The following is a 13,141-nucleotide window of genomic DNA, read 5'->3' as shown; positions in this document are numbered from 1 at the left end:
GCTGGCCCAGGGAGGGGTCAGGCTGGCATTCAGCTGGCTGGGGGGGGAGGGGGCTGGGCATACCCCCACCCCCACCCCCACCCCCACAGGTGTCCCTCGCATTAAGCTTCCCAGGATGAATTCAGGGGTGACTGGGCTGTTGGCCACCCCTCCTTCCACCTCGTCTGGGGGCCACTTACTATGCAGAAAGGATGTTCCCTTGGATGCGGGTTTGGAAAATCACTGAAGTGGCCCCTTCCCCAGCTCTGTCTGATTGCGTGCGAGGCTAAATTAAGATGTGAGAGAATTCGCTCCCCGCGCCTGCCACTCTCGCCTTCCTGCTTTCTCTCTCACTCACCCGCTCACCGCGTCCTCCCTGCACTGCCCCCTCCGCTTCCCCCCTGTGCCCCTCTGACCCCTGGCTTCCCTCTGCCCTGCGCCTCCCCCCTCCCCCCTCCCTGTCATCCTCTCTATTCTTCCACTATCTTTCCCTCTCCTGCCCCCCTCCATCTCTGTGGGAAGCTGGAGCTCCTGGTCCTTAGCATGGAGGAGATGGTCGCCATGGTAACGGTTGTCATGTCGATGGCTACTGAGCTAGGGATGAATAGTATCTAGGTGAGAGCTACCTGAGTGGAGGCTGATGGGTTCACAAGAGGCTCCATGCTTGTCTCGGGGCCTCAGAGCTGCACCGTGTGCCCCCCCCCCCCGCCTAGTGCCTGCCCCTGATGTGTGGCCCTCTTTGTACCCAAAGGCGTGCCAATGCAAGGTGCCTCTCTGAGGCTGCCTAAGGGTGTGTGCATCAGGGTGTGTCTGTATATGTTCTCTCTCTGTCTCTGGGAGTATCATTTCAAGAGTCTGTGTGGCTTTGGGGCGAGTCTTTGGATTTGGGCAGGCCCTTCCGGGAGCAGATTGTTAGGGGCTATTGCATGGCATTGGTCACCCAAGAATCATGAGGACTCCCTATTTTGGCTCCCATGTTGACTCCGGTTTGGGCACCCCCCGGGGACCTCAGACTTCTTAGAACCCCTCCTCCCGGCTGCTCCCTGGCCTTTCCTGGAAGGATGGAAAGACAGTGAAGACAGCTCCACTCACAAGCGCGCTGTCCTGCTGTGTGGCCCTGAACAGGAATTGCACATCTCTGGCTCCTGGCTGCTTGCCTAAGAATTAGGCAGAACGTCTCCAAGGGACTCCAGCTTGGCTGGCCCAGCTTGAAGAGGCTGGTGGTACAGGGAGCCTTCTGTTTCCCTCACCGGGGGTCCTGGGGGTTCGTTCTTTTGGGCAGCGGGGGCAGAGATGGGAGCTGGGGCAAGTCGGATGATAGCTGCTCTGAGCTCCTGGAATGTCTGAAAGCGAGAAAGACCCAGCAATTAGTCACGGGAGCAATTACACTAATTGTTCCACTCCATGACTCATTGGTAGCAAGTAAATACTGATTAATTCATTACTTTGCGTGTGTGTGTGTGTGTGTGTGTGTGTGTGTGTGTGGTAACAGGGGTGGGGTGGAGGGCATCTCTTGGCTTGCTGCCCTGGCCTCTTGCCCCGGCTGGCCTGGGGAGGGCTGCAGAGCAGGTGGTCGAGGCTGGGGCAGGAAGCCAGGGTTGGGGTCCTCTCTCTAGCTGTGTGCAAACCCCAGAAGGGGGCCCATCAGGGGGCTGAGGACCGGCTCGCGGCGTTGGCCCGGTCCCCTTCCTGCTCCACACTCCTTTCGTGGTTCCCATGTCGGTCAGACAGTGCGAATGCTCAGACTGTCCCTCAGATCTGCTGAACCACCGAGTTCAGTGTTCACGATATTCTGACGTGCGGTCAGGATGGGAAGGAACCGGTTTCCAGGATGGAGTTGTCAGTTGGTCGCTGAAAGCCCCCTGTGATGGGGCTTCCCCAGCTGCAGCTCCAGCCCGCCCCTGCCCCGGGCACTAGTCCCATCTCCCAGCTCAACCCCGTTTCTTAACAGGCATTTCCTGAATACCTACTATGTGCCGAGCAAGGTCCCGCCTCCATCCATCGAGATGTAGTTCTGTAGGGCGGGCTGTCACCCAAGCAGACCCAGCTCACAATGGTGATAGGCGTGAATTCAGAACCATAGGATCCTCGGAAAGATCAGAATAGGGTGGGGCTTCTCGAAGGAAGTAGAGTGGAGGTTCGCTGGCCAAACACTGGACCATGAGGGGATGGGAAGGAAGAGTGTTCTGGGCAGAGGGAACAGCATGAGTGGACAGGAGAGACCAGGCACATTCCGGGAATAGAGAGCTGCCAGCGTGGCTGGAATCCAGCAATTGGAGGGGTGCAGAGGGACCCCAGATGAGGCTGGAGGGCGGGCATGGCCAGCCCGGGGAACACGGGCTGCACTTCCCCACCTCGGAGACTTGGCGTATTTCTTTCTCTTCCCTCTGCTGGAGATGCCTTTCTCTCTTGTTCCGTTGTTTCAGCCCCAAGCGCTAATCCCTCCAGATCCGTCTCACTTTCCTGGGGAAAGCCCTCAGGGGCAGGGACTGTGGCTTGACTTGGCTTGGAGCCAGGGTCAGAAGTGTAGCAGGGGATGGGGCCCCGGCTGCCCCCTTGGAGGGGGAGGGACTCCTGCCTTGCTAGCCCCTTGTGCTGGCCGTCCTCCAGGGTTGCAGTGGGGAGGGACGGCCCCAGCTCCGGGCCTCCCCAGCTTCTGACACTGGGAGGAATCTGGGGAACCTGCAAGGAGCCCCTCGCACCCCTCCTGAGGTGGAATTGGCTTTTGGGCCCTCAGCTGACTCGGGCATCGAGATCCTCTGGGGGTGGGGAGGTAGGCCACCATCCTGGTTTGGGGAGGACCCAGGGCCAGGGCTGGAGTCTACACTCCCTTCTCTCCCTTCCCCTCCCCAAAGTACCCAAAGTACCCCCCTCCCAAAGCCCCTCGTCTCCCTAAACCCCGTGTCCGACTAATCGCATTGCCTTTGAGACTTCGATTGGGTCCCCAGCAGAGTCTGAATCTCGTCGTGTCACGTGCTCTCTGGTGACCTAGGGCAGCTGGGCGGGCCTCAGCTGCCTCCTCTGCAGAACGGGGCTGATGACCGTGGCCACGCCAAGAGTCCCGCCAGGCGTCCCGGGCACCACACACACATCCGCACGCCGTGTGCTCGCGGCACCAGTGAGGCAGGCACTGTGGGTAATGAGTACAGAGCGGTCACACATTTAGTAAGTGATGAAGGCGGGACTCATCCACTCTAGACCCCCGGTCTGCCGCCCAGCAGTTCTGCTCAGGGCGTCGGGGAGTGGTCTGGGTCCCCAGTGGGGGCAGGAAGGTGGGACTGCTGTCCTAGCCTCTGGGGGGGCAGGAGGTGGTATTCAGGCCCGCCCTGGCCCTGTTGGCCCGTGTGGTGGCCACGCCTGATGCTGTTCCTCAGTCGCTTGGCCCACGGATGTGTCTGCTGTCCCTCTGGGCACGTCCGGGCCGCAGGTGCTGAGCTCTGTGCCCGCCTCTGCCTTCCTCAGGCTCAGCGCTGGCGCAGTGAGAACTTCGAGAGGCCCGTGGACCTGGAGGGCTCTGGGGATGACGACTCCTTCCCCGATGACGAGCTGGACGACCTCTACTCGGGGTCCGGCTCGGGCTGTAAGTACCCACCTCCCCCCCCACCCCCCTCCGCCCTTGCCCTGTGCCTGGGCAGTGCTGTCTGCCTCCAGTGCCCCAGCCAAGGCTCTGGGATCACTGGGAACAAGGGCCCATGCAGGCTGGTTTCCATGGTGGGGGTGAGGGGCCGGGGTGGGGGGTGGGGTGGTCAGGCAAGGGAAGCTTCTGGGCCGCAAGCACGGGGAAGGGCAGCCCGTCCTCCCGGGGCTGTCGCCAGGGCTTTGAGACCTCAGAGCTCGGGACTCGCCGCTCCCTGCGGTTCTCTCTGCACTGTTTGCGTCTCCCTGAAGACCTCCCGCCTCTGCTGGGGAGCACGGACGCCCCTCAGTAACCCAGTTTTCAGTACTGCCCTGACCTCTTGGAGGAACTTAGTGTAGTCACTTCTCGGATCTGCAGGGGCGCGTCCTCAGCAGAAACCATTTGACTGACTCCGCTTGGGTCAGGTGGCCCCCTTCCTGTCCAGTCAGCTGTGGCCCAGGGTAGAGTTCAGGGAGCGGTGGAAAGGGGCAGACGCCTCCACCAGTGCCTGGGACAGCCCGGTTCTGTGGCCTGGGAAAGGCCAGGAGAGCAGTGTGAGGTGAGGGAGGTTGCCCCCGCACCCCTGGTTTGAATCCTGGCTTCGGCGCTTGAAACCTGTGCTACCTTCAGCCACTCTCCCCCTCTGAGTCCCTGTGTTCTCACCTGGGAATGATAGAAGAGCTATGCCTTCTTCTCAGAGCCTCTGGAAGGCTTCAGCGTAAGGTGTCAGGGTCTGGAACAGGGGAGGAGTTCTAAAAACGGTAGAAAAAAGGGGTGTGTGTTCGGGGCACCCGGCTGGCTCAGTCAGAAGAGCTGTGACTCTTGATCTCGGGGTCTTGAGTCGGAGCCCCGCTTTGGGTGTTGAGATTACTTTTTTTTTTTTTAATTCATTTATTTATTTTGAGAGAGCGAGAGAGCGCAAGGGGGGTAGGGGCAGAGAGAGAGCGAGTGAGAGAAAATCCCCGGCAGGCTCCACGCTGTCAGCGCAGAGCCCGTTGGCGGGGCTCGAACTCACGAACTTCGAGATCATGACCTGAGCCGAAGTCGGACATTTAACCGACGGAGCCACCCGGGCGCCCCAAGATGACTTTTCTTTTTTGTTCAAAAGGGGTATGTGCTGAGATTGGGCCCTGTGAGAGGGCAAGGCGGTCTGGCGGGATGGTACGAGGTCTCTGTGCTCTGGGCCTGGCCACCCACAGTCCTCTACCTCTAGTCTCCCCGCTTTAGCCCTACTCCATGGAAGCCTCTTGCAAGTTAATCTTCGTAAAATCCATCTCTGCTGGGTCATGTCTCTACTCCTGAACCTCTCTGGCTGCTCTCCACCCCTCCTCTGGCTGATCAGGGGCCCAGGGAGTGGGCTGCACCCTCTCTCTCTGTCCCCTATTTCCTCCCGGGCCCCTTCACTTGTCCTGGCTCAGAGTCCGCCAGATTGCTCAAGCATTTCCCTGTAGGAAGGGCTCCTTCTCCTCCTTGCTGTCTTCCTGTGGCCTGTGCCTCCGGAGAAGCCCTTAAGCGCCTCATGCTTGTGGCGGGGGTTTATCTAGGCCTGGCTTTTCCCAGAATGCCACTCCCCTGCTTCCCCCGCCCAGCTTTTAGCAAGATCTGCAGCCCGTAGGGCTTTTGTTGCCTCTGCCTGGATTTAGGCTGCCACTAGGTCCAGGCTGGGGGGTCTGGAAAAATCAGAGAAGACTTCCTGGAAGAGGTGCCCCCCTCCCCTGCCCCCACCCCCTGAGGAATTTTTGGCTAGGCAGGGAAGGCTTAGGGAACATGCACAGCCACCAGCCAGCTGTTGACCTGTGGGCAGGCTGTGCCTTACGTCTTTCCCTCATCTTGTCCCGGGGAAATTGCATGGAGTGAGGGCTGGGATCCGCCCCATCTTGGTGGCCATTGCTTACCTGGGACCCTCCTGCCCTCACGATCAGCCAGCTCCCTAGCTCTCTCCTCTTCCCTACCCCCTCAGACTTCGAGCAGGAGTCGGGCATTGAGACGGCCATGCGGTTCAGCCCAGATGTGGCCACGGCAGTGTCCACCACACCCGCGGTGCCACCTACCATGGACATCCAGCCCGTGGGCACCCCGTTTGAAGAGCTCCCCTCCGAGCACCCCACCCCAGAGCCAGCCACCAGCCCCCCAGTGGTGACAGAGGTCCCGGAAGAGCCCAGCCAGAGAGCCACCACCGTCTCCATGCCCACGGCTACCATTGCGGCCACGACCGCGGGGGCCCTGACCGTGGCCACGGTTCCTGCCACGGTGGCCACCGCCGCCCCCAGCATCCCCGCGGCACCCCCTTCCACGGCCATCACCTCTGTCATAAGGACCACCGGTGCACAGAGGCTTCTGCCTCTTCCGCTGACCACGGCGGCCACGGCCCGGGCCACCACCCCAGCGGCGCCCTCGCCTCCCACCACGGTGGCCGTCTTGGACACAGAGGCCCCGACACCCAGGTTGGTCAGCACAGCTACCTCCAGGCCAAGGGCCCTTCCCAGGCCAGCTACCACCCAGGAGCCTGACAGCCCTGAGAAGAGCACCCTGCCCCTGGGGACCACGGCCCCTGGACCCACGGAAGTGGCTCAGGTGAGCAGTTTGGGGGAGAACAGGGAGCGAGAGCAGAGGCGGGTGGGTCGGGCCTGGGCAGGGGAGGTTGCAGCTGGGCAGGGCGGGGACCAGGAGGGTCTGGAGATGGGCCAGACATGGCTAGAGAGGCTGAGGCCAGAGGGCCAAGGCTGGGGGCGTGAAACACAGGATGGGGACAGAGGTCGAGGTGGATGGGGATGGAAGGGAGACTGGCCCTGGGGCCTAGGATGTTGGGACAAGATAGGGATGGGGAAAGAATCAGGTAGAGCGTGGTTGGTGGGGGGCGGGGCAAGGGGCCTGTGCAGGGCCAGGGGGCAGGCATCCTGGAGTGAGCTCAGGAAGTCGCCGATTCTTTCTGTACGTCCCATTTCCTCACCTGTGAGAAGGAGGAAATAATAGGACGCCGACCCTAGTGTTGAGGGAATCATCCAAAGCGCCTAAAACGGGGCCTGGCAATGGTAAACCAGCCAGAAGCTTCGGTATCGTCACGGTCACCGTCATCGCCGTCGTTGTTAGTCTGAGGGTAACTGGGGGGGGTGGGGAGGCCGAGGGAGAGGAGAGCCCTCAGCTCACGTGTGCGGCGTGCTGCCCGGTGGCCGGCTCAGAGCTGAGCGTCCCCGTGCCCGCCCTCACCCTGGCATCCACGCTGTGGGCGGCACTGTGCCTGGTTGCAGACCAGGCCTCACCCGCGATGGCAGAGTCAGCATCTGAGCCCCGCAGTTGGCTCTAGAGAGAGGCCAGGGCATGTGTGTGTGTGTGGGGGGTGTTAGGGGTGAGGGGTGGAGGGTTGAAGGGGGGAGGATGCGGACGTCAGGACTGTGGGGGTGCATGGGATCAAGGAAGTGGGAGCAGTAGCCTGGTCCCTGCTGGGTGGGCTGGGCTAAGAGGGGAGGAGGTCGCACTGATTGGGGTTCAAAAGCCCTTTGCAGCCGGCCTCACGGAGGGAGGAGGGCCCTCAGGTGGGAGAGGTGCCTTCAGGTCCCCCTCAGGCCCTCTGACTCCCCAGCCCCGGCCAGATGCAGACCCCGCCTTCAGCTCCTCTGAGCAGCTGGGGCAGCCTGGCACTTCGCAGACGCTGGCCAAGCAGGAAGGGGAAACAGTGACAGGGGATGGAGGGCGGGGCACCAGGCCCACCTTGCCCCGCTCACCCCCGAAGCACCTACATCCTTGCGCCAAACCCAGCCCTGGTCCTGCTTCCCCCTGGTGGGAGCCGCCGGGCTGGTTTCCTGGGTGCTTGCCTCCAAGGGGCATCACACTCTGCATTTGTACACTTGAACTGACCCCCGGGCTGAGGGCCTCACCCCTGCCCCAGGTACGTGGCCTGGGGACCAGGCAGCACCTGGCAGTCCCCAAACAGCAATTCGACAGCGATCTCCCAACGATCGATCGTTATTACCAAGAGGCGGCTAGAGGGGGAGGTGACAGATGGGGTGGGGATAGGATGTGGCCAGGTGAGAACGGAGGCGGTGTGGGGTGGTTACAAACACGAGACGTTGGAAATGGGTGGATCTGGATTTTAGTTCTGTTTCTACTGCTTTACTAGCTGTACGTCCTTGGCAAGTCACGTCACTTCTCTGAACCTATTTCCAGCCCTATAAATCAGGGGTAACAGTACCTCCTTCACGGGGGTGTTGTGAGGGCAAAACGCCCATGACGTGTTTAGCACAGTGCCTGGCACATAGCGAGTGCTTAGTTAAGTAAGTGTCAGACCCACTGGGAATGCGGGGTGGTTTGGGCAGAGGTGGGGGGGGGGGTGCCCCATGGCAGGAGGGGCTGAGGCCTGGCTCCTAGGCTCATGCCTCCCTCCCTCCAGACCCCAACTCCGGAGTCCGTCCTGACCACGATCCGGGATGAGCCAGAGGTGCCCGTGAGCGGGGGGCCCAGCGGGGACTTTGAGCTGCCGGAGGAAGAGACCACGCAGCCAGACACAGCCAATGAGGTGGTGGCTGTGGGCGGGGCTGCAGCCAAGCCGTCACCTCCACCTGGGACGCTGCCCAAGGGTGCTGGCCCAGGCCCCAGCCTCCTGGACAATGCCATCGACCCAGGCAGCTCAGCTGCTCAGCTGCCTCAGAAGAGCATCCTAGAGCGGAAGGAGGTGCTCGTAGGTGAGGCTTGGGGCCTGGGAGGAGCCCAGAGCGAGGCAGCTGGTCGGGCCTCAGTTTGGATGTCTAGGGACCCGAGAAGAGGTCAGGGCATGGGGTTTCTAGGAGCCTAGTCTCCTAGGAAGGGAAAGCTGGGGACTCAACCCCCAGACCCTCCTTTTGTTTCCTCCTCTGACCTTCCCCTGTCCCAGGGTCTGACCCTGCCTCCATATCCTCCTTCCGGCGAGGTCTGTGAATGCCAGCCAGCGCTGCCCGTGTGAGAATTGGCCACCCCGCGCCTCAGATTCAAGGCTCTGAGCCCCCTCCCCGCCCGGGGCCCTCTGCCCTCTCCCCAGGTTCTGAGCTTGTCCCCAGCTTGTCTTTAGCCCTTGACCTCTGCCTTCTTCCTCCGCAGCTGTGATTGTAGGCGGGGTGGTGGGCGCCCTGTTCGCGGCCTTCCTGGTCACGCTGCTCATCTACCGCATGAAGAAGAAGGATGAGGGCAGCTACACACTGGAGGAGCCCAAGCAGGCCAGCGTCACGTACCAGAAGCCTGACAAGCAGGAGGAATTCTACGCCTAGCGGAGCCTAGTGGAGCCACAGTGCCTCCCGTAGCCTCAGCGTCACCCCTCCGCCTAGCCCCCGGCCCGGCCCCACCAGCCCTGGCCTGGGACTGGGCCTGGGAGGGAGTCTGGCCCCGGTTCATCTCTGCCCGCCCTCCCAGGGTCTGCCCAGACAGCCAGCCTCACGCAGATCTTACCTGAGGGACAGGGGGCACTGCCATCTGCCCTAGACTGTGCCCTTACCAGCTCATCTCTTGTCCCCCCCACCCTCCCCACAATCAGCCTGGGGCTTCAGGACCTCGTGTCGGCCGGACAGGAGGAAGGAAGCTCCAGATTGGCTGGGAAAAGAAAGGGTGGGGCTTGAGATGGGCTCCAGGCCCCAACCTGGCCCCCCCACCAGGGCCAGCTGAAGTCTCGTTTCGGAGGCAGAGAGGCACGCAGGCTGGTTTCCAGGACGAGCGTTTGGCCAGCTCAGCCCTCGACATCATCGAGACACTGTGGCCTCTCACTACCGTCCCCGGGGCCCCTCTCTGCCCGGGAGAGACGGTACCTCTCGTCACCAGCCTGTTTTGCCCTGGCCTCTCTGGGGCGGTGGGGCCATTCTCCCCTGGCCCCTGCCCAGTGCCCACCTACCACAGGCCTCACCTCATCCCAGCGTGCCCCTAAGGAATCGACTTGCTAAGAGTGCTCTGGCAGCCACTGGTGAGGAGGGGCTGGGCTGCCTGGGCCTCCCTCCCTCTTGCAGGCGGACTCTGCACAGACACCATCTCCCACACGGTCACGCATGACATCACACACGAAGGCGACGACGCGCAACGACAAAACCTTGCGCGGTCCCGCTCACCCAGCCGGTGCAGACCTGTCACAGACACACATGCTTCCAAAGATGCTTATTCTCGCGTGTTTCTCACCCCGCGGCCCCCCCCGCCCCCCAATGCTCACAACAATGCAAGGCACTAGTCGTCGTCCCCTGATGGTGGTGACAGTGTGGCCTGCCCCTTCCTCTGTCCCCCTCCCCCCATGCACACTGTGGCACCAGGCAGGCTGTCCCCAGCTCCCGGGCTCACCGGAGAGGGTGGAGTCAGGCTGGAACAGTCAGCCCATATTGGGTCCCCAGAGTTGCCCTGCCACACTCAGCCCCTCACCACGACGCCAGCACCAACCACACGGCCGCCGACCCCAGCATGTCAGATACGATCCCATGTGGAGGTACAGTCTCCCCCCTGCACAGCCCCGCGCTTGTGCTGCAGGGGAACCGGCGGGCCTTGCTTGCCTCTCCTGAAATAAAGTGGGGGGGGATGCTGCCACAACCCCCCCCCCAGGGCATTGCACATCGGTGGGGCCTGCTCCCCTCTACTCCCCTCTGTAGCTCGCCGAGGGGTGAGTTTGGGGCCAGTCCCCCGCTAGCTAGGAGCCTTGCTGAGGAAGGCAGGCTGGTTCCTGGAAATGTGGAGGGGGTTTGGGTCACCCAGGACCACAAGGCCTGGCCGGGGAGGGGTGTGCGGCCTGGCTCCCGGTCTCCCTGTACCCTCTCCTGCTCTGAGCTAGGGGCTGACTCTGCCTCCCAGGACACAAGTCTCCAAAGTGCCTGCGAGGGTGGGCCCTGTCGCCTGGGCCTCCTGCACCCTCCCCGCGGCCTCGCCAGGCCCACCTCGGTCCCGCCCTGCGGCCCTCCCCGTGGACACCTGCCCGCTCGCTGGCCAGACAAGCTGATGGTTCTTGAAGCAGCCCAGCCAGACACACTGCCCCAGGCCGGGAGCTGAGAGCAGGTGGGGCTGGGGGGGGGGGGGGTGTCCCAGGCCCCGGCCCACCTCCCCCTTCTGTGTTACCCTTGCGAGGGGGCCGCTTCTGTAGATATTTTAAATGTGGGGTCACAAATCTCCTTGGGGGAGGAGGGTGTGCTTGGTGGGGGCTCCTGAGGACACAGGATGTGGTCTGAGTTGGGGTTGGCTGGTGCTCACCCCCCCCACAACCTTCAGCCCAGATTAAAGTCAGGAACCCAGCTTTTATTTTTGTTCCCTTTTCTAGACTCCCTGGCAGCAGATTTCTGCAGGGTGAAGGGGGTGGGGGGTGCCCGAGGCATTGAGAGCAAGGGTCCAGGGAACTCCCACACCCTGTCTTTTCCACCATCCTGCTTCTGGGCTGGGGCTTTGTCTTTCGGACTCAGTGTCCCCCCGGGCAGGGCCTGGAGGCCTGTGAGGAGCCCAGCCGGTCCCAAACTTTGCGATGGGCAGGAGTGAGGGGAGGCACCCTGGGCCCATGATTTGTTGAAGGTGAGGCGACCTGGCCTCAGTCATCCCTGGAGTGTGGAAGGGCGAGGGGAGGAGGGACTGATGTCCCAGCAGCTCCCTGGTGGGCTGCTGTGGGGGGCCAGCAGCTCTGGTGACAAGGCCTGGGCAGGCCAAGGCTGAGAAGCCAGGGAGCATGGAGGAGAGGGGACGTGAGCCCAGGGATGGTGGGCCTGGGGTAGGAGACCCCTGCATGGGCCACATGTAGCCCATGGTGGGGCGGGGCCTGGCAAGGACGGAGGAGCTGGGCTTGGTCTGGCTGGAGTGGGCTTGGAGTGGCCCCCCCGCAGGGGTCCAGTCTGGTCCCAGCAGGCCTGACTCCCCACGTAGGGCTGGCTTCTAACTTGGGACTTGGGGCTTTGCCTCCTGGCACACGGGCCTCTTCTCTCTGTCCTTAGCGTTTGAGAGAAGGGGCCAAGGGCCTCGTTCATGGAGCCCTGGACCTGAGCCCAAGGCCCAGGCTTTATCCTCGTGGAACAACACAGTCTGACTGGCCCAAGTTCATTCCGGCCAGCCCGGCTGGGGCAGGGCAGTCCAGGAGAGAGGTCGGTTAAAAGGATGAGCTGGGGCTCCTCGGTGCAATGTGGGTGCGGGGCTCTCACTCTGCCTGGGCACGAGGTGTGATGCAAGCAGGGCCTGGGCAGATGGGTCCCCAGACACACCAGTGTGCTTAGGGAGGGTGTCCCGCAAGGCCCTGGCATTTCCTAGAAGCCGGGCAGATTCCAAAGGGGAGGGGGCTTGTGTGGCGGGAGAACCTCCCTGGGGCCTCAGCTGCCAGGGAGGGTGGCTGGGGCCTCAGGAGGTGGGGTTCGGGCCCTCGCTCCAGCTGTGACTTTTAGAACCCAGGTTCTGTCTCCCTAAGGGGCCACAGGGGCGTACCTCTCCTGAAAGGTGCGTCCCCTTCAGCCCTGGAGGGGGCTGGGTGGCAACCAGGGCTGGGTGAGGCAGGTCTGCGGTCCGTGGCTTGGGGTGCTCAGGCCAGATCCCCGCCGGGGCTGGCAAAGCCATCTGTCCAGGCCTCCAGGCTGGGGCCCCGGGCACAGGAAGCAAACCTATCTTGGCCTCTCCGGTGGGGCGGGAGTGGCCACCACCTCCTGGGCTCTCCCGGATTTCTCCTGACAGCCACCACCCTGGACTTGCTTCCTCAGGCCTCCTGCCTGTAAATAGAAGCCCACGAACTGTACAGATTTACGGAGATGCCAAGACTGGGTCCTGGAGTTGCCATCTAAGGGCTGATGGGTCCAGCATCCCCCCCCCCCCCCCCCGGTGCCCATCCGGCAGCTTAGTGCACAGCGTGGCAAATACGTGTAAATACTTTTCGTAGGCAGTGTGGCTCCAGAGAGCCCCCTGAAGACAGTGTCCCTCCCGTGCGTCCTTTCTCCTGTACAGAACCCTTCGCGTACCCGGCCTGGGGTGGGTGGGAGTTTGTCCTTCCCTCCCCCAAGCCTTCCCTGCCCTTTCTCTCCCCCCCCCACCCCCATAACCCGTTTATTAACCATACCTGTCCTGAGTTCACGGCCAAATCTCTAAATAAGGAAAAGCGGAGGGAAAAGACTGGAAAAAGAGACCCAGGTGCCTGCCCCCCCCCCCCCCCCCCCCGCCACCGGGGGTACTCACCTGTCCCAGCCTTGTGAAGGAGCTGTTTGGTTGTTTTGTTTTTGTTTTCTGTTTGGTTGTTCTTTTTTTTTTTTTTTTTTTAACACTTCCCGTGCTGTGCCCATTTATAAGAGGAAATAAAATTAAGCTGAAATGATACAGTGTGGCCTGAGTGTGAGATAAACAAGGAGGCTTTGGGGGAGGGGCGGCTCGTGGTTTCCACCCCCCCACCCCCCCCACCCGCCCCCCCCCCGTCAGCCACTTTACCCTTCAGAAGAAATTGAGAACCAAGCAAGGAAAATTGACCCGCAGCCTCTCGTGGGAACCATTATGGTAAAAGCGACCGTTGGTTGAGAGTGTTCAGGAAACCACGAAGCTGACTGTGGTAAGGCCGCCTGGGGGCTGCGGTTGGGCTGGGGCCAGTCTGTGGTGGCGTTGGGGGCC

General features: G+C 62.2%; 1 protein-coding gene across 1 annotated transcript in view; it reads left to right on the top strand.

Moving 5' to 3' along the window:
- SDC3 (syndecan 3) overlaps window positions 1–12,700 on the top strand; it is a 35,687-nt gene extending 22,987 nt beyond the window's left edge. Inside the window, exons 4-7 of the mRNA XM_042993826.1 lie at window positions 3,442–3,559; window positions 5,556–6,169; window positions 7,983–8,274; window positions 8,666–12,700. Of these exons, the coding sequence (XP_042849760.1) occupies window positions 3,442–3,559; window positions 5,556–6,169; window positions 7,983–8,274; window positions 8,666–8,832 (1,191 nt within the window). The 3' untranslated portion in view covers window positions 8,833–12,700. The remainder of the gene's footprint in view (window positions 1–3,441; window positions 3,560–5,555; window positions 6,170–7,982; window positions 8,275–8,665) is intronic.
- Window positions 12,701–13,141: the final 441 nt, after the last annotated feature.

The sequence above is a fragment of the Panthera tigris genome, chromosome C1 (assembly GCF_018350195.1).
Source record: "Panthera tigris isolate Pti1 chromosome C1, P.tigris_Pti1_mat1.1, whole genome shotgun sequence".
Classification (NCBI taxonomy): Eukaryota; Metazoa; Chordata; class Mammalia; order Carnivora; family Felidae; genus Panthera; species Panthera tigris.
Note: the sequence above shows the minus strand (reverse complement) of the source record. Positions and strands in the feature narration are given on the sequence as shown.